Here is a 20833-nt window from a genome sequence, read left to right on the forward strand (position 1 = left end):
CTTATATGTGTATGTACTTATTGCCAAAAACAAACCACCTTAGGAACTGTTTGTTTTCTCACAGAATTAGACACAAAATATCAATGCAATAAATATATCTTGAATTGACTAAAGTACATTCATGATAAACTTAACTAGGATACAGGTCACTTGTTAACTTGTCAGCTTATGATCACTAACTATATTAACAGGGTGATAAGTCTTCTTAATAATAAATATTTTTTTTTATGCTTGACCTCATTAAATCTTGCATAGTGACAGATTTTTTTTTAAAATTTTTATTAACAGCTCTTTTTCCTAGCTCAAAAAGGGTATTACAGATGATAATCAGCAGAACAATTAAAAACAAAACCTCACCTCTATAGAGTTAGCCAGTGTGTAGACTTTATTACATAGGCACATTTTTTTAAAGTAAGCTGTTCTTACATAAAATAAATCACATAGTACAAGAAGTTACATTGAATGAGGATAGATGATGAAGGAAGGAAAAGCCAAGCCTTGGATCAGCTGAATCATTCACTGGATCTTGGGTCCCTCCATCCTGACACATTGAAATGCTCTATGAGCGTTAGAAAAATGGAGAGTGAGGAGGGGGTGCTCTTTTAGCACTCCCTGACTTAAAACACTGATTGATTTTGTTTCATTTCTTGGATATGGTAAACTTTCTCCAGGTTCTGTTGGCAGGTTGACTGACACAAAGGTTAAATGTATGCTGACTTAGGGTCAGAGGAGTTCATATTCTTCCCTCTGTCACACCAGTACTTCAAAACCCTTAGCTGCTTTGGTCCGACAGGTTGCTGTCAGGATCTGATTGCACATCTGTTTTCCCAGAACCACTCCCGTTGGAAACCACGTGTGGGTGCTGACCCTGAAGCACACAGAGGCAAGACAGCGGTGCTTAAGGCTTCAGTCACAGTGCGGCTAGATGGTGTCCACAGCCAGCACTGAGGGTTTGATCTGAGGCAGAAGGTGGGACTGAACAGGAAGAGGATGCTAGAATTCCTTTACTTTGTCCGGCTGGAACTGAGCCATTATATTTGAGCAACTCTTAGTACAGGAACCTAAAATCAAATTAACACATACCACAAAAGAGATGCTATTTTGTAGCTTGTACACGTTTTTAAAAAATAATTACATTTTCATGTTACTAAGAGACTGTGAGGATAGGGAGGACTGACCCTTCCATCTCCTTTGGCCATAACTGTGTCACAGATAGTCCCAGAATGTTTACTGAGTGTTTTTTCCTCCCTCGATTTCTGCAGTCTTTTGTATAAAAGGACATATCTGTAAATCCTTGATCATCCCGAGATAGCCCCTTGGAGGGTTAGACCAACTTCTACTTCAGGTAGTACCCAAAATCCTATCAGTTCCTCTTCACCTTCACACCACTGTTGTGCTGGGTGATGCCAGAGGAACTTCCAGAGCAGTGTTCCAACTGATCTTCACCGTCCTTTTGATCCTCCATGTTTATCTGTGTTTTGAAGGCAACTACAAAATAGAGGACTGCAGGGTTGTCTGGGCAGATGGTAAGGATAGAGACGTTAAAAGAGAAAAGATGGGCCCGCTGCTTTTCCCAGTATTCAAATTTTAAACTTCTTGGTTCTTAAGATTATATGAAGAGTCCTATTGACATGAAGTATCACTGACAGTGGCACCAAAGATAGTTTGTAAAATAATCCGTAACACTGGAGCTGGAAAGGATCTGAGGGAACAATCAGTCCAGCGTCCTCGCTTTTTTAGCTGAGGCTTCTGAAGCCCAACCGGGAAAATTGCAAGTGACTTAACATGATGATTGTCTTCATGACTGTGTCCTTTAAAGATTCATAGAAACCCCAATTCTCCCTTGATAAAGGGCACGCCCACCAATGTCTTTACATCAACAGTCCTCAGTGTCCTTGTGTTTGGCCTTAGTTCCCTTTAGGGAAGCTGGTTACTGGGACAGCACCTTGACCAAATACCTGTTGAACTGAATTAATTCTGTTGTTTATCCCTGCTAGGCAATCTTTTATTATTCCTGGAGCTCCTTACATTTAAGGGATGGCCTCTAGTTCAAGTATTTTGAGGTTTGGTGGCCAGTGCTGTATTTGTCCTTTCTCTATACTTTATTTTTTCATATTGCCATTCTGTTTTTTGATTCTGTTCTTTTATAGCTTTTCATTACATGCAGTTATTATTTGCCTCTCTCCAGGCACTACCAAACACATTGCTATGGATAGTTTCTGCCTTTACAGGCCTGGAATTGCAAATTCAGAGATACTCTTTTTTCCCCCAGTTGTTAAAAGGACTACACTCTCAATCAGATTTGCTAAGGCACAGTATAAGAAATGTAAAAATTCCATATTCCTACTTTAGTTAATACATGGGAAAATACTACTGACACACATTTATTTTCTACATTTATGTCTCTTTCACTTTTAATTCCTTAAGTACATAAATATGAGTCGCAATATCCAAAGCAAGTTTCATTTAAAAAGAACATAATTCAGAAATGGTAGAGAGGTGGTGACTTGTAGGGAATTGGCACTTAGACACTAGTAATGACAGTATGTTTAGAAGTTGGTGAAAATGCTATGACTAATTTTATATAAGAGCTGTCATGTTTTGAATGACACTTGTTAGTGAAATGTTAAGAGATAATTCCTTTACTAGATAATATTTTTTGTGGATTTAGCTGTTTGGTCAGTTTTGTTTGAATTTCCTGGTGCATTCTTAACATGACCTAAACTCTAGATATGCTAGAATTAACTTATAATCATCATTCGTAGAAGAGTTAAAGTTACCATTCCCACCTGGGAAAAATTTTAAAAGTAGGCTAAATGGCAGTGCTTCCTAGTCAAATCAACTTAATGTTTTAAAGATTTTTAAGAAAAATTTCAGATCATTCTCTGTTTCCCCACCACGAAACTTATGAGATTTAAAGCAGCTCTGAAATCATGATGTCACTTCACACGTTTCAGCCTTACTACCCCAGGCCTCCATCTTTCTCACTATGGTGACAAAATAAATATGCAGTAACATTGGTCAGTGGTTAAGGTTGGGGACAACAAAGACCTAGCACACCAAGACTGTCCATGTACTCTATTAAATGCTTTCTTCTCCCTCACCATTCGAATGGGCAAGGCTTAGGCTCACAGAGCTGTCTGACTTGCAAGAACAAAACTGAATCAACCTGGACTATGACAGCATCTGTGCTACTGTTATCTTTGGGCACAAAAAATGTTTTTCAATATGAATAAGATATACTGCAGTTTAAGTTCAGATGCACATTAAGTGCCTAAGTGCTGACCGTTATCACTAGTTGACAATGGAGGCAAGGAAAGAAAAATTATTTAAGTTCTCCAGGAAATACAAGCATGCTTGTGTGCTTTAATGTGTTTGATAAGTAAGAGTTAGGTAGTCTTAGAGTCTAAGTGTCAGTATTCATTCAGCAAACATTTATTGAATACCTAAGTAATTTTCCTTTATTTCATTAATATCTGTTTGTCCTATCAGCACAGGATTTAAGGTAGCTGAAACTTATTATATTCCAAACTAACTTGGTGGTAGGTACTAGAAACAAAGAATAGGAGCCATTTCTTGCCTCCATGGATCACATTTCTTGGGAATATGAATTTCTAGGGAAATAAGCTCCTGCCCTCATCTACAGGATTTGAAAGGAAATTACTCTAATTTCAAATAAGAAATATTTTACATTAAAAAAATGTTCTTGGGAATTCCCTGGCAGTCCCGTGGTTAGAACTCGGCGCTTTCAATGTAGTCGCCTGGGTTCAATCCCTGGTCAGGGAACTAAGATACCGCAAGCCGTGCAGCACAGCCAAAAAGAAAAAAAATGTTCTCAAGGGTTATGAGCTCTGCCAATAATGCAGGAAGGTTGTAGGGGGAGGTGGTGGGCAGAAGAAAATAGAAGAGAAAAAAAAACTGTCCAGATTTTATTTCAGATAAGTAAAATACACAATTTTGATAAGGCATAACTAGTAGTATGTTTACACGAGTGGCAGAGGGGAGTTTAATGGTGTGCCCACAAAGTACCTCATAGTCTCGCTTGATATATCATGAGTACATCTCTCATCCTCCTTTACTATAACGTCAAAAAAGGAAGTCACCAGTCTCAAACAAAAAAGCACAGCTCTTAATATCATGGGACATCTAATTGATATTCTAATAGTAATAGACTATGTATGGTAAAATGAATTCATTTCTAATATTTTCACATTACTGATAACATAGACAAGGATTATTGGTGGCCACAAATAATTTGTGGCCACACACACAAAATCCAAGTCCAGGGTGGCAAACTTAGAATCTGCATATCAAAAAGGTATTTGCCCAACAGTGTTTTCTTTTCTATGTAGGCTATTAACAAAACTACATAGAAACTACATCTAAAAATATATAGTAGTATATTTCCCAACCCCCTAAATGCTACCCATAATCAACTTCCAAAAAACAGTAGAGGGAAAACAAATCGGATGAAATCAAGGTGGTAGGTTTTTTAAAATGAATGATAATCTGATTGCTGAATGTAGATAGCATGGAAGGGATTTTCCCATCCCTTGGTTTAAAAAAAAATGTCCAGGTGAAAGCACAAAGGCAATGAGAATTAACCAACAGGAAAAAAAATCCAACCAGCGATACACATGTGATGCTAGCAGGTGAAGCAGAGCGCTTGAGAGGGTGCACAGGTGCTAACCTTGGGTAAAGAAGGTGGTAGAATGACCTTCACCTTGCCAACTCTTCAACCCATTTCAATGTTTCTATAAGGAATCTCATGTGCTTTTAGCACAACAGGGGAAGGGCTATGCCTTGGAGTCCTCAGTTGACAAAGACCTCTAGGAGACTCCACTGTATTTCAAAGAGCATGAAAAACCACTTATCAAACTAAAAACAAACACTGTTGAAACTAAACCTATATGTAGAAGGGATCTTGTTAAGAATCTAGCCTAAATCCAATCTAAGAGTCCCTTTCATAGCATTTAGGATGGGTTATTTTAGCCTTTGGGCATTTGCAGCAACTGGAAGTTTTACTGTTTGAGTCCATTCCTCTTTAGAGCAACACTTATTACAAAGTTCTTTCTTATACTGAAGCAAATATTTGTCATCTATAAAGCTCCTCTTTTTGCCCTTTGAAGCAACACAGGAAAAATCCAATTCCTCTCCCCTTTTATAGCTCAACAGAGATTTCAAGGCAGCGATTGTATCATTCCCTCTTTTTCCCTTTCCAGCTATACCTTCTGTTCTTCAGGGGAAGTATTCCCCTATTCCATGTATAATCACACTCTCCACAACCCTGGCCACCTGACTGGACACAATCAGTTTATTAACATCTCTCTTAAAATGTGGTTCCCAGAATTGAACCCAGCCCTCCATCCAGATGTGGACTGACCAGTGCAGCATGCAGGGCTCCCTAGACTTCTGTTACTACAGGCTGAATGCATTAGTTTTGTGAATAGCTATGATATACTCCCGATTCAAAACTGAACTCACATTTCCCCAAGAAAACATTTTATACAAAAACTGCTGTGAAACCAGGACTTTCCAACACCCTTCCCATTAACACACACAGGTAAACACACACATCCGTACACACATAGGTACCCCATTTTGTACTTAGTGGGTTGTATTTAAGAAACTCAGAATATAGAGTTTCTCATTAATGCCTATTTAATTTCATCCATTTAGTTTCAGTCTTATGTTCAGGTATTTCAAAAAATTACAATGATTTCTATATCTTAATGTCAATACACAGAATTCAGTGAATATTCACGGAATGAACTAATCCCGAATCTGCCAGTCAACAGACTAGTTATATGTCTATTTCTATGTCATCTACAAATTGGATAACCCTTACTCTATTCTTCATGGGAGAAACAGAAAGGCAGGTAAAAGCTGCCTTTAAATTGTTGAGCTCATATCCCCTTTGGGATGCAGAGGTACAGAATGTGAGCTGGAACAGATGAAGAGAAAGAATATTGAGTGTCCTAGATTCTTAGAATCAGGATTTAATGTTCCCAACATTAGAAAAATATGGCTTTCCCTCATCTCTACCCTAGAGTCTTTCTGCCTTTTAGATCTATTACAATACTGTGATTATCAAAACTCTGAATTTTTAGGAAAAGCTCATACAAGCTCAGTTTTGAAACGGCTTTTAAAATGATCTTTTCAATTTATATTTCCTGTAAAGTTTGAGTTAAAGAGACACGCAGCTGTCTACTGGCTATGAGGTATAAAAAGAGTTCCCAAATGCCCCTGACAAATGCCTGAGATATATGTATCCATCTGTTTCAGGAATCAGAAATGGCCTATATTTTTCAGTATGAATTTGGAAATTCACTGAGATTTAAGCTGTCTCCTGAATTGAATATAATCTTACAATGAATGTTCTTTTTCCCCAGAATGAAGAAAAGTAAGCTCAATTTTGCTTTCTCTTCAATAGCCACTCTTCGCAGAATGTGGGGCTAATCACAGAATTTAGAAGTGTCCTCTTGTGCCTTTTTTCCATTGTCTATTGTGACTCAGGGTAATGAACCCTGGGACTGATGCCTTAGAAAGATGGAAAAAGTGTTTCAATCAACACTATCTAGAACCAGGAGGGAAACATCTCAAAAACTTCTGTTGCATAGTGTTAACATTTGAAGAATGGAGACACCTATGAAAGGTCTAGCAGACCCAAAGAGGAAATCGGTTTTGTACCTTTTCTCAACTTTTTCTAAGGGGAGTGACAGAGATGGAGTCTTAGTTAATTAACTTCTCAAGATTGTTTTCCAGAAACTGATGTAAGTGACAGATGAACATCGGAAGGAAATCGCACCAACAATGATGTTGGGAGTTTCTTTTCCTGACTTTATCGGTCACAAACCATACCCAAGTGCTGTGAGATAAGCAGAGTGGAGAGGAGGCTTAATTATACAGTAAGCTCCAAAAAGTCAGGTGACCCAGGTGCTTCAGGTATGATCAGAGCCTCTCCAAAGCAAGCACCTTAGGGCTTCCTGTTAGAATACAGGTAACTACAAAGAGGGAGGTCCTATACACTGTTCCCAACATGGAGTAGCCATGGTAGGAAGTGCCTTGAACTTTAGCTATTCAGGAAGACATCCTGTCGTGATGCTTAGGTCAGGGCCCCCTGCAGTAGGGCTTCGTCACTGGACCCCACACTCCTTGGGATTTTCCATTTCATCTCCTTCAAAGTCTGGCTTCAAACTCTTTTTTTGCTCAATTTCCACCTGTCAAGAATAGAAGTTGGAGAGAAATATCAGAAGAAATATCAGGAAAACATCCCAACAAATAAATAAACCAAAAGAGAAGACCTCACTAGGTTCTTTGAGAGTCCTTGTAATTTGGTTAATGTTCTGGGCTTTAGTCACACCAAGCTACTGGCCATGTGTATATTATGGCTCTGTCTTTGCACATGCCCTTTGCTTGGTCTGGAATTCCTCTCCCTCTCAGTCCACCTGGAAAATTCGTATTCTTTGCCTTACACAGCTACTCAAAGGTCACCTCTTCTGTGAAGCTATTCTTGACTCACCAGGTAGAGTCAGGTGCTCCCCTGTGTATATTCCCACTACACCCTGTATCCACTACACCACAGACTCCGTAGGACAGGGCAGGCCCTTGTTCACTATTGTACCCGGATAACATGGGCATACAGCAGGCAATCACAAAGGTTTATCAAATGAATGAATTCCTTTGAAGCTGGCTCTTTACACTCTCCATTATTTTATCCCTTTAAAAAGTCTCCAAATGGATAAGTATTGTAGTGTTTAGGGTTCTGCCTATATCTTTTGGAAAATACTGTAGCTGTAACTCTAAAGAGATTAATAAATGAATCTTGCCTTGAGAGTGATATACCTCATCTGAAGCCTTTGATAAATCAGGCAGGGAATCCTTTGAGCTGAAGGAGTTTCATAATTAAAGCCTCTCTTCTCAATACCACTTGGATACTTATGATGAGGGAAACAATTCAAGACAGAACAGTTGACTAGGGTCATGTTTGAGGAAAGTGCTGGGTTTTTTCCTGGCCACAAGATGGAGTATTTGTTCTTTTTGGTAGTTTAATGTTTTAAATCACACAAGTAAGGAAATATTTAAAGAACAATTAAATGATCATATAAATCTAAGGATGTTATTACGAATAGAAAATTATTAAACCACTTTGCCAAGTCCTTCTTCAGTAACCCCCTGTTTTCTGTCTTTGGCATATAATCTCCTCCTATTGAATTTGGAACTACTCAGGATACAATCACTATTTATGTCAGAAATCTCCAACTTCATTTCCTCCTTCACAGCCCTGATCCCGTTACTATTATAGAAGCTTGCCGCCTGGCTTTTGAGTTTGTCCAGTTATAGCCCAGTGACCAGGTTGTGTGACTTGGTATATGTCATACTTCACTGTGACATGACATACTGTCATACTGTCATACATAGTGTCATACTTCACTATGTAAACTTCATTCAGATCCACTTCATCAATACCTGTAGCTGAAATATATGCTTTGGGTTAGCATTTTCCTGACCCTCCCTCCACTTCCAAACTCACTCCCCTGCACATAAATTATATGACAAATGAGTAATAATAATCCCATTACCCCACTACTCTGTTGTTCATGATGACTGAAAGACATTATATACTCCTCCTTCATCAGCCTGTACTTCTCTTTCCAACTTTTCTCTTGCCTGCTAGAGAGATTATTCATTTAACTCAGAGCAGACTCAACCACAGCTATGCATGGTAAACTGCCTGCAAGGTGGTAGGAGAATACCCTGCTCCCTGGGCAGGCACTGCTAAAAGGAATGAGAAGGGGGAGGGCATGGGGGTGAACAGACAGACTTGGAAACATTAGCCAGATGCCGCCCGAGGCTACCTTGTAGCTGTAGTGTGCAGAATAATTGACCCACTTCCTGACGTCCGTCTTGTCTTCCACAGAGATGGATCTTACGGCAGCTTTGGAGGCAGAAGTTGTAGGCATGCTGAACTCAACGTTAATGTGATCGGCAAATCTGGAAGGCACTTCCCGGTCAGAGCCAAGTTCAAGATGGCAGAAGAAACAGTGTGGGTGCCCAGAAGCTATGAAAGAAGGACAAAGAATCTAGAGTTCAGGTTTTTTGGGGAGGAAGTGGAAGAGCCTCAATAACAAACAAAAGGAGGCCTGGCAGTCTTTAAGAGCATCCAACTCTGAGCAGAGGATTTGCCTCGGCAGAAATCACACTGCACGTGCTTCAGACCCTTTGACATAACACTATCTGACTCCAGTAGCCTGGTATCCTAGCAATAAAACCCATGGCCTGAGAAATGGAGTGCATTCTGCCTGCTCAGGTCAGAGTGCTATGTGAACACAGCGTAAATACTATGAAATAGAGGTTGTAGATTGGCAGAAAGGAATAAAAGAGATCAGCACTTAGCACCTAATAAAACATCAAAGACAGCCACCTGGAGCAAAATCATCAGTTTCCTTTGGAAGATGAATTTTCTTCATAGCATTTTATATTTTTTAAAAAATGCTTTTGGCATGTTTTTTGGGTGAACGGCATATATAAATGACAAAGCTCTTAGAAACAGCACATATGCTTTAGGGAAGCATGTGGAACGCTGGAGAGAACACAGACTAATAGTCAGGATACCTGGGTTTGACCTGCAGCTCTCCTAAGTGCAGAGATCCCACACCCAAGTCCTTTTTGTTCTCTCCAGGCCTCAATTCCTCATGTGTGAAGTGGCGAGTTGGGGGTGGGGGTGGAAAAGGGTAGGCTGGATAATCCCAGGCATCGTCCCTTACCGCTATTTAACTCTATAAATCTATGGCTAGTTCTACTGTATTTGGAAGGCAAACTTATGGTTTGATTTTCAGTTGAGGATTGTTATTAGATTATTTGAGGGAAAAGAGTCAGAACTTAGTTCTGTGACGTGACGATCACCATTGCAGCATCGTCGTCGTTCATCAGATGTAACAGGAAACGTTTGTTGATAACTCTTAGCCAAGTACTGTGCTAAGTGCTTTATGCAGATTCTCTCACTGCATCTTCATAACAGTCCCTTGAGGTCATAATTATTACGTTGCACAAATGAGGAAACTAAGGCTTCGCGAGGTAAGGTCAACTGCCCAAGGTCATAGCTAGAAAGTGGCAGAGCCAAGAACTGGACCCAGCAGTCTGACTCCCAGATGTTCTTAACCCGTTTGTCTGAGTCATAACCTCACAGTCCTCAAACCTCAAGACAGGTTTGCAGGGTGACGGGGTGGAGAAAAAGGAAGCTGTAAGAAACCCCATAAAGCAACTCACTGTGGATAAACCGTGTGACTCTGACTTCATTATGTAACTGAAACAGCCCTTAGTTATCTGAGTTTCCCCAAATAAACAGTTCCGATTTCCTTTATCCTCTGGGCAGGACTTCTTAATCTCAGAGCGTGAGGACATACACGCCCGCTCTCCAAGGAAAACACAACAGAGTGAAGTATTTGTTTTGCTCTGTTTCACAAATGTAACATATTTCAATGGGTCTTTCTAAAGAGTAATACTTTGGAAAATTAATTGAAGAAATTGCAGTTTTTTAGGAAAGGAATTTAAGATATATGTAGTAGTAAAAATTACATTATTTGAAAATGAATCCATTCAGTTTTTTAAAATTGTGTACCACAGATGTAATTATATAGTTGTCACTTACTAAACACTTATTACAGGCCAGAGACTGTGCTAAACACTTAAAAACATTACTAATTCCATTCCTAATGAGCTAGGTGTTAATAACCCTATTTTATAAAAGAGGAAACTTGAAGGAAACTTGAGATTTCTCTGAAAGGTTTAAGTAAATTGCCTGAGGTCACTCAGCCATTAACTTGTAGTACTGGGAATAAAACTCATTAACTGACTCCAAATTATGTCCTACACTCCTCTCAATGTATTGCCATAGATTTAGATCATTACAAAGTATTTAGAGGAGTTTCTTAATTTAATTCAATAGCAACCTGAACAACAGTTTAATCTAATTACCCTTATTTACACATTGTTGGAACACTGAAAGTCATAACTTTCCACAAAACTGACCCCCCTCTTCTCACCCCACCAAAGCGTATTCACAGCAAATTCTATGAAAGCAACATTCTCTCGAGTTTTAGCATCAGCTAATGGATGTGTAGGGCTAGTGGACAGATAGGGAAGTACAATTTTGAAAACGAGTATAATTTAATTCATGTTAATGAACTAATGAGCTCACATTATGTCATCTTCCTTGATGAAGCTGAGAAAATTTAATATTAAAATTCAGATTTCTATTTTCCATAAAAGGGGAATCATATTGGAATTGTTTTCTCTTCACCTGATCTAATGAGAACTGGAATTCCAGCAAAAAAAGCTACCTATGCAGAACAGAATGTTTTGTTTCCTGGCAGACAATCTGGGAAAGCACAGAAACTTGTTCTGGTGCCTTCTAGGATTAAAGGAAAGCTCTTGGGATTAGGACGGGAGGGGTCCTGGGAGAGCACAGATAGAGGGACCCTGCTGGTGGGAGCCATGTTGGAATCCAATGGCAGTTGTTAGCCTTTTGATGGCTTGATTGGGATAAGCCTGCTGTGGCTGCAGGCTTGAGGTGCTGACAAAGCCCGGGATGCCAACCTGCTGGCCCATGCTGCCCTGCAGTCTGACCATCCTACCTGTTGGGGCTAGGGTTGCAGGGCCACTGCAGGCAGGAGCAGATGTGCAGAGGTTCAGTCCTCTTTCACTGTAAATAGAGGTGTGAGGATTATGAAAAATGGCCTATGAAAGGCACCTTCCCAAAGCTATCTCAAGACTAAGAAGAGCTCAGAAAAGGGACAGTTACTAACAGATCATCGTCAGTTCTCTGGCTTCATGGATGGAACACTGGATGGGGAGGGCAGGGGCTGGGCACAGAGAACACCAGCAATGGTAAGAACTTGCATTCTGACTGGAATTCAGATCCTGTACATCTCAAGTTTCCAGAAAAAGGGTGCTATTAATTTCCTGAACTGATACAGAAATATACCATTGGCCAGAAGTAGAATAAGAAGCTCTTGGGGGGATTTCACGTCTAAAAATATATACAACCGTGATTGACAGCAAAAGCAGTAATTGAGTGGGGGCTAGGTTTAAGTGAGAAATATCCCCAAATATCCTTATGCTGTCCTGTATTTTAAAAATCATTCACAAATAAGGTTCCAGTAATCTAGAAATACATATGTAGTATATAGGCTGCATCTGCTTGGCCTTGAGCCTACCTTACACTAACCCGCTGGGAAGCATTAAGGAAAGCGGTCTCTGAGGACTGTTTATTCCATGCCCTGCATCTGCTCCCTTTTTATTCTGGTAACAATCGTTTTTTTTTTTTTTTTCTTCCTCTTCGAGGAATACTCTTCCCCAGCACTGCATGTCATCTTGGCGGTCATGTCAGTCAGAATGCCCTGTCCTCGCTTTTACTCTTAGGAAGTGGCACAAGGACAGAAAATGGCCTGTGATGGTTTGTCCCAAAGGCTGCAGCCTGAGGAGACATCCACAGTTCCTGCTATCAAGAACTAACCTTTCTGAAGCCTGCATGTTCCTTCAGTTCTGTGAGCTACCTATATCTTTCCAACAATTTATTTCTTTCTGCTAAAAGAAGCCAGTCAGTCTTTGCTGCTTATAAAGCCCCTCACATGGTACTTTTAAATATTTGAGAGAAAGAACATTGAAACAAATGAGGTATGTGTGTACACAGAGAAAACTGCAAATCTCTGTTCTCATAGTGGAAGTAACTTTGAGTTTGTGTCTGTTTTGTGTCATCTACTAAGAGGCAGCTGTGGTATGGAGAAAAAAGACCCCTGGATGTGATGAGTCACGTCACTCCCAGTCCTTAATTTTCTCATTTGTGGAATGGAGAGGTTTGACTAAGTTATCCCCAAGGTCCTTTCCAGCTCGAAAATCCAGTTATTCCATAATGAAGTGATCTGAATACATGCTTAGTAAATTGTAGAGCTAAACATTCCAGTAAGCATAAACCTGAGGTCTTTTCTCACGTCAGGCCTCTAGCGGGTTAAACAGTAAATTTCCCCGTTACCTCAGTTCTCTTCTCAAGGGCATCCATGCCAAAGGAGAACTGAGGGTTTCTCCTTTCTGCCGTCAGTTCACATCGGCCTCACGGCTGAGGCAGAGATCACAGTGCTATCACCAGGAGAATACAGTGCTGATTTCAGGGAAATGAATAAGCAAGCTCAGAGAGGAAGACTTTATGTTAAAAATTCTGTCAGTTTAGAAATAGGGGGTGGCAAATCCAGCCTCAAACACAGAGGTCCAGTTGTCTCTTCAGTTTGCACTGCTACACCCAGTGTCTGACAAGAAAGCCCTGGTGTGTGTCCACTGCCTGGCCTGCCTGGGGTGCTGGCCAGATCGTATCGCTTCTTGGCTTCAACATTGTTTTACATTTAGGGTAACACAGCCACTCCATACTCAGAACAGGAAATGAAGACTCCAAACATACTGTTAGGGTTTAATAGTGAGAATGGAAAAAAGAATATCTGCATAAGAGAAAGACTTTAACCAACAGTTTTTCCAAACCTCTCTCTTTCTCTTTTTTTTTTTTTTTTTCTGGCCCAAATACCCACTTTTTTAACAGATGAGCAAAGTTTATTATAAACAAGAAGAAAAGTGATTTAAAGGGTCACAGGCTCATGGGCTTATTGCCTGCCACTGGGGTCCCCCGGACTTACTCTAAGAAATAAAGCTATTAGAGCTGGTTTGATTACTCCTTAGTTTTGTCATTTCACCACATCTCACCGGACCCATGAGGAAAGTCATTGCCTTCAGGCTCACTCAAGCACAGAAGCACCCCTGCTAGCTGTAAGCAGGCCAGCTAGGGCTGGTAAACTGTCTCCTTTGTTTAAATTAAACATCCCTCCCCTTACTTTTTGTCCTTTTGGATTTCAGTCCTTTTGGACCTTCATGTCCTGGCTGGATCTTCAGTCTGATCAGAGGCCCCTTCCCCATCTCCAGATCCTGGCTCTGAACTTGGGATGTTATGATTGACAGGCCTTGCACAGGGTGACTGGAATCATAAATCTAACTCTTGGCCTGTACTGTACACATGATTGGCCATAAACTGGCTCTTTTACCTATACTTGGGGCACAGACATCTCTTCAAAACCCAGAAGCCTTCTAGGATCTGGAAAAGGATAGCTTCCAACACCAGATAAAACTTTAATAAGTCAGAAAAGAATACAGAATCATAAGCTGCCTTGGAAATCTGCTTAGCAGCCCAGCTGAGAAGAAGAACGCATCGTTTTATGGAAGAAGTGTGATGGTAAGAGAGTAGAAAGATGGAGTGAACTGGGTCATGCATGTGTGTTAAGTACTTTGCTCAAATATTTTTGCTTTTCTGGTCCCCCATTCCCCCATCCCTCCCCATCATCTTTCCTATCACATAACAAAAACCAGCACTTCATAGGGAAAGAGAATGTGGAACTTTGATCCCAGCTCTTTCACAACCATGTGGCGGTTTTCACCGAAGAGAAAGCTCTGCCTACCTGTGTTTTTGTCAGGCAGTCGGTTTATCCTCCACACAATGGAGTTGAAGGCATGCTCATACTTCGCAGTTCCCAGAGTTACTCTCATGACAGGCTCAGAGCCAGACAAGCTAGCTGAGCCAAAACTTGCCCCCCGGTTCACTTTGGCTTTCAAAGACTTTTCCCCCAGGACACTTTCCCTGCGGAAGTTTTTCACCCACTCACTGGGCACAGGGTAGCGAACCATCACATTCTCACAGGGAACCTGAGTGAGAGGGTCACAGTTAGAGGAGAAGCCAGATGACATCCTCAGCCAGCTCTGCACCTCCACCTCTGCCCCACTGATGCTTGCCACAGTCCTGAGTGTGAAAGGCAAGGTCTTCTCGGCAAATACTGTCCTGAACCTCATTAGCTCAAGTCGGCAGGCGTCCAAAGGGTTGAACAGAATAACCCGTGAGCTGTTGAATACATCCTCATCCACACACCTGTGAAAGTGACACTCGTGGAGCTTGATCCACTTTGTGGTGGTGGTGGGCATGATGTCTTGCCGGGAAACGATTTCGTTCCCTTTGACGAGGACGTCATTGAGACCCAAGCGGCACTCGGCAAGGCCAGAGAGGAAACTCAGGATGTGGACCCGTGTCAAGACACGGTGCTGGAGAATCTGGTTGTCTCCTTTGCTCACAAGGCCAGAGAATTCATCTCGGACATCCACTGCAATCTCCTCTTCAAGGTAGTTCAAGCCAACTGTGCACAAGTCCATTGACAACACCGGCAGGTCCATGAGACAGTCCTGAACTGCACGGATGAAGCTCAGGAAGTCATCGTAATTGGTGGTGCCCAGCTTAATCACTTGCTCCCTCTCGGCCACGTGGGCCACGGCAGGTTTAGGCTGGTATTTCTTCTTCTCCTTGTAGGTGACGCGGTCTATCCGCAAGCTGTGGATCCTGCCGTTCTCATCATAGTTTTGGAGCCGGGGCTCTGAAATCTCATGGCAGATCTCCAGCTTGAACTCACGGAATGGCTTTTCTAAGCCCTTCTCATAATACAGCTGCAGATACCCACTGTCTGTCAGTTTGATGTAGATGGGTCCCCAGTGCCTAGAGGACATGATGTTTTTCTTCTCAGGGATCCTAAGCATCATGGGCCAGCCATCCCTGGGCTGGGACAGTGCGGAACCTGGTGGGTGGTCATCTAGTTCAATCCAGGCTATCGGGTCATCATCAGGGAGTGTTGTACTCCCTAAGTGATCGGGATCCTCAATTTGGAGTCGTTTGAGTTCTTCAACAGCATCGGAGTGTGACTGGTTTTTGCTTGAATCATCAAAACTGATGGCATCCTTGTAGATGACAATGAGAGAATCTCTTTGGCTTTTGCCTGTGGTACCAGACATGGAATCGTCTTGGGAGCGCCTCTCCTGCTCCTCAAAGAAAGCGCGGAAAGGGTTTATAGGGGAGGGTTGTACATCCTGTAGAGTCTCATTCAGAAAAGGATTGGTTGCCCTCCAAAGAGGAGCCTCAGGCACGGAAGGTGGATGGTTTAAGGAGGAAATGTCCAGCTTCTGAACTTTGGAGAAGTTCATCAAAGTGCTCTTGGGACGTTCCCTCTTCTTAAACGACCCAGTTGAGTTATAAGGTACATCTGGGATCACAGATGCAAGAGGTGGTGTTTTCGGCTTCAGAGGAGAGGTGATTGGTGGCAAAGGGCTGCTGACTTCATTGTCATCAAAAGTGACCCAGCTAGGGAAACGAGCAGAGGTCACTAGAGTGGTGGGGTGTCCGTTCATAGCTGGACTGCTGGCCTGCCAGCTGATGGCCTCCATCTCCACCTCTTCATCTTCCTGAAGAGAGGAAGAATTGTCTAAAAGGAAAAGGAGAACATATGAGGGGCTGCTATTCAGGGCCTCTAGAGGTATAGGAATGAGGGATGACTAGAATTTTATTTGGAATCCAGTAAATTCCAAAGCTTTTCATTACTTGTCCTCAAGTGTTTCGTCTGGGCACAGCTCTCACAGTTTTGTAATAAGCAGTAAGAATACAAACGTCAATACAGAAGCACTGATAGGACCCAGGTCCCTTGCAATTTAACTCTTATACATTCTCCCTTTATTTTATTGAAGTTTCTGGAATATATTTTTTTTCTTGACTCTAAAGTACGTATTCTTACATTTTTAAACATTGAAAACTACCTCCTACATAAAGTGATATAAAGCTGATCTCACTGAACAAAATAAGCCATATGCTCTAAGTGATAATATGATTGCAAATAATGTAATCGGAGAGACTTTTACCCAAATGTGGTAAATAAATATTAAAGACAAAATGTTAACATCCTTAATATGAAATAAATTTACACAAGTGAATAACAAAAATACAAAAACTTGAAATACAGGCAAAGGACATATACAGACAACCCAGGAAAGAGAAAGGAAAAATGTCTAATAACCATGTAGAAAATGTTCAGTCTCACTAGTAATAAGAAAAACATAAATTAAACCCCCAAAATCAGTGAAGATTTTTAAAGTTTTAGTATTCAATGAGGGTAAAGGTGCTATAATATGAACAGTAAATAGACCCTTAATGGGACCATAAGTTGCTACAAACCCTCTGAAAATGGTTTGGCAATTTGTATTAAGGGTCTTACAAATATTCGTGAACAATGACTTAGTAATCTCACCCTAAGGAAATAAATCCAAATTAGGAACCAAGTTTTGGGTGAACGTTAAGAAATTGAGGCATACAATGGAATAACACGCTGCCATTAAAATGTTTACAAGTATGTATAACATGAGAAAATGCTCCTGATATTAATCTCTTCTTTTTTCTCTAAAATACTTTTCCATCTTGGGGTTTAATTTATGGAAAAAAAAAAAGATTATTACAAAGAAAACTCCACCCTAGCAGGGCCTTCGAGGAAGGAGATACAGGAGTTGAGTTTCGATGCAGGGAAGACCCAGACCTTTTCAGTGAAGACGCTATGTGTCTCCTGGGGTTATGGGAAGGAGGAGGAAATGAGGCCTTTATAAAGCAAGGAGTGGATTCTGAGTAAGGAATGGCACAGAAAACAAATCTGTATCTGGCATATAGTAAATGCTCAGTGAAGGATTGTTAATTGAATGAGTGAGAAAAGAAACTTTGCTTTGGAGCAGTTCTGTTCTCTCTGTCTCTGGAGGAATGTGATGGGGATCTCTGCCGCCATTCCACCGTTTTTACTGCCAGAAATTTGGAATCAAAGAGAAATGAATACTCAAATGGTTAAGTCAAATAGTTGACTTTTCTTAACCATCCTGCTAAATCTTCACAAATATCATATCCAACCGCACCAAATCAGCAATGTCACATATAATTAAACATGTAATTATACATGGATGGGATGGCTGCCTCTCATCCATCTCTCAAAGTATATTTATTCAAACCAATAGCAATTACCTCTACTGAAAACATCAGTTTGAAAATACAAGCTAAATACATGCATGAGTGAGCATACATACATACCCACACTCGCCCCAGAAATATAATGAGCAAAAAGTATTTTCTATATATGCAGCATCACAAAAGAATTTCAAAGCGTTTTAAAATTAAAGATGAGACTCTCCTTCAAATTAATCATTAATCCACTTTTGTAGATGTGTAAGTGATTTATTTTCTAGAAAATGGAGGGAAAAGGGTCAGAAAACAATCCAGGTTTGTAGGACTTATATTTTATTACTACTACAACTGCTGCTGTTGTTGTTGTAATGAAGCCTAAAGGGAACAATGTGGCCCTGAGTAAAATATAATCACTTCCTTGGAACAGTAACTAATCCTCCCTAGAGAACTGGCCAAGGGGTGTATCGCAAAATGCATCACTTTCTAATGAAGCAGCTCTGTGGAGCTTTTGTAAGCAGTATTTCCACCCAGACAGTCTGGTATTGACCCACCCCTTGTACCAGGGATATCCTTTTTGCCTTGGAGCTCATTACTACTCCCTAGTTCAAAATGTGCCCTAAGTCCTTTTCCTTTGGAGGGTGGCTTTCTGCCAAAGCTGTTTATTCTTGCTGCTAAAGGATTCTCTTCTGTTGGGAGACTTGTCCCCGAAATAGCACTTCTCATCTTCCTCTCCCAAACCAACACAAGGGGGGAAAAAGGCCTTTGTCTCCATTGAAGATAATTTTCTTACAATAAATTTGTTTTTAAGCCAAGTTACTTGAGATCACACCAAGTCCTACACAGTTGTGAAGCATTTGACTCATAATACAATTTAAATGAAGTATCTTTAAATCTGGGGGGGAAATTTTTTGAATTAAATTAATTTCTAGAGATTTACATTCTCTTAGACAGCCATAAAAAAGTTTCAAAAGACTGTTATAAAGTCTCTCCTTTGGCATTTTCATCTTCCATGATTACAACCTGTTTTAAAATCCATCCTTTGGGATGATAGTGGGGTATAGGTCAAATTTCTGAAAATGAGAATTTGTTTTTCTACAAAATCATTTATAAAGAAAAAATATCTTAATAAAGACACTTTTATAGATGAAAAGCAAAAGTGATCCATAGTTCATATAGGTCATAGTGGTTCATATTTTCATATGAAAATAAAGCATTTCTTGAGGTGAACCTAAGGACTGCCAAATAGTACTTTTAAAAGTTATCCCCTGTTAACACTGGCTTCCCTATTTGTGAGTTCTTAATTTTTTTCCATTTATCACTGACTGAAGGACATCCTCAATTGTTTTTATAAAGGTTAAGTCATATATTTTCTGAGCCTCTTTTTATTAAAGGATGGTCTTTGAGACTTTCACGTATAAAAAAATGACAATCTGTATGTAAAATTTCTGGGGGAAAATATTTGTATCATATAAGACAAAAATTCGACCTCTTTAATATATAATGACAGTGTATCCTTAATAAAAATGATACACCCTCGCAATGAAATAGGATGAAAACAGACTATTCACTAATGAAATATAAATATCTAATAACTCTTTGGAAAAAAGAGTTTAACCTTATAAAAGAATAAATACAGGACTCCCCTGGTGGTCCAGTGGTAAAGAATCCGCCTTCCAGTGCAGGGGATGCGGTTTGATCCCTGGTCGGGGAACTAAGATCCCACATGCCGCGGGGCAACTAAGCCCATGCGCCTCAACTAGAGAGCCCAAGTGCTACAAACTACAGAGCCCACGTGCTCTGGAGCCTGCGTGCCACAACTAGAGAGAGAGAAGCCCGCACGCTACGACGAAAGATCCCACGTGCCACAACTAAGACCCAACGCAGCCAAAAATAAACAAAATTAAAAATAAATAATTAAACATTTTTTTTTTAAAAAGAATAAATACAATTCTCCCTGTGTCAGAGAGACAAAGATTTAGAAAGAATGATAATCATTACTGGTGACACGTGGAAATTTACACTCTATAATGTAAGTGTTAAAAAGAAATCTTTCTGGAAGGCAACTTGAAAATTTGTACAAAAGTCTCAAAAAAAATAATCCAAGAATTCTACTTATAGGCTTTATCTAAGGAAAGAACAAGACAGACATGTAATGCTGTATATAGTGGTATGTTTATCATAGCAGTGTTTGTATCATGGAAAAATTGGAAACAAATGTCCAATAATGGGAGATTGGGTATATCAACTGTTATACGCCTAAAATGGAATCTCATGCATCAATCAAGACAACGCTGTTGATGATGTTAATTCACTGGAAGCTGATCATGATATATATTGTTGAGTGAAAGAGCCTACAGTGTGGAGTCAGACTGCCTGGGTTTCAATTCCGTGTCTGCAGCTCATTAGCTATGCCATGGCTCACGGGCCCAGTCGCTCCGCGGCATGCGGGATCCTCCCAGACCGGGGCGCGAACCCGGTTCCCCTGCATCGGTAGGCGGACGCGCAACCACTGCGCCACCAGGGAAGCCCTGGGCAAGTTGTTTAATTTCTCTGCGTCTCAGCTTTCCCACCTATGAAACTAGAAGAATATTAAATCCTACCTAACGGGGTTGCTGTGAAAATTTAATACAGATGCTAGAATTGTGTTTGGCAAATAATAAATGTTCAGTAGATGTTAGCTGCTATAACTGCTGCTGCTGCTGGAATGATACAGATTCATGATATCAGGTGTATATATGTACTAAAAAGCTTTTTGATGTGAAAACAAATGTCTCGTGGGGTAAGAGGTGATTTTTAAAATTCTAAATCTGTATTCTTTCTTTTTAAAAAAATGCTCTATTGCTTACAAAATAAATATTAAAAGGTCAAAACCTATCTTTAGGGCTTCCCTGGTGGCGCAGTGGTTGAGAGTCCGCCTGCCGATGCAGGGGACACGGGTTCGTGCCCCGGTCCGGGAGGATCCCACATGCCGCGGAGCGGCTGGGCCCGTGG

The 20833-nt window shown here is 40.6% G+C and overlaps 1 protein-coding gene across 8 annotated transcripts in view; it reads right to left on the bottom strand.

Annotated features, from left to right (window-relative positions):
• Nucleotides 1-274: 274 nt before the first annotated feature.
• The window catches only part of STON2 (stonin 2), a 153063-nt gene continuing 132504 nt past the window's right edge, over nt 275-20833 (bottom strand). For 7 of the 8 annotated variants that reach the window (XM_028496254.1, XM_028496255.1, XM_028496256.1 and 4 more), the window contains 2 exons: nt 14496-16334; nt 7233-9061 (listed from right to left, as the gene is read on the bottom strand). In XM_028496254.1, coding sequence (XP_028352055.1) covers nt 8691-9061; nt 14496-16334 — 2210 coding nt within the window. In that variant the 3' untranslated portion in view covers nt 7233-8690. The other variant, XM_024133173.3, reaches the window with a different exon arrangement.

The sequence above is a fragment of the Physeter macrocephalus genome, chromosome 11, assembly GCF_002837175.3.
Source record: "Physeter macrocephalus isolate SW-GA chromosome 11, ASM283717v5, whole genome shotgun sequence".
NCBI lineage: Eukaryota > Metazoa > Chordata > Mammalia > Artiodactyla > Physeteridae > Physeter > Physeter macrocephalus.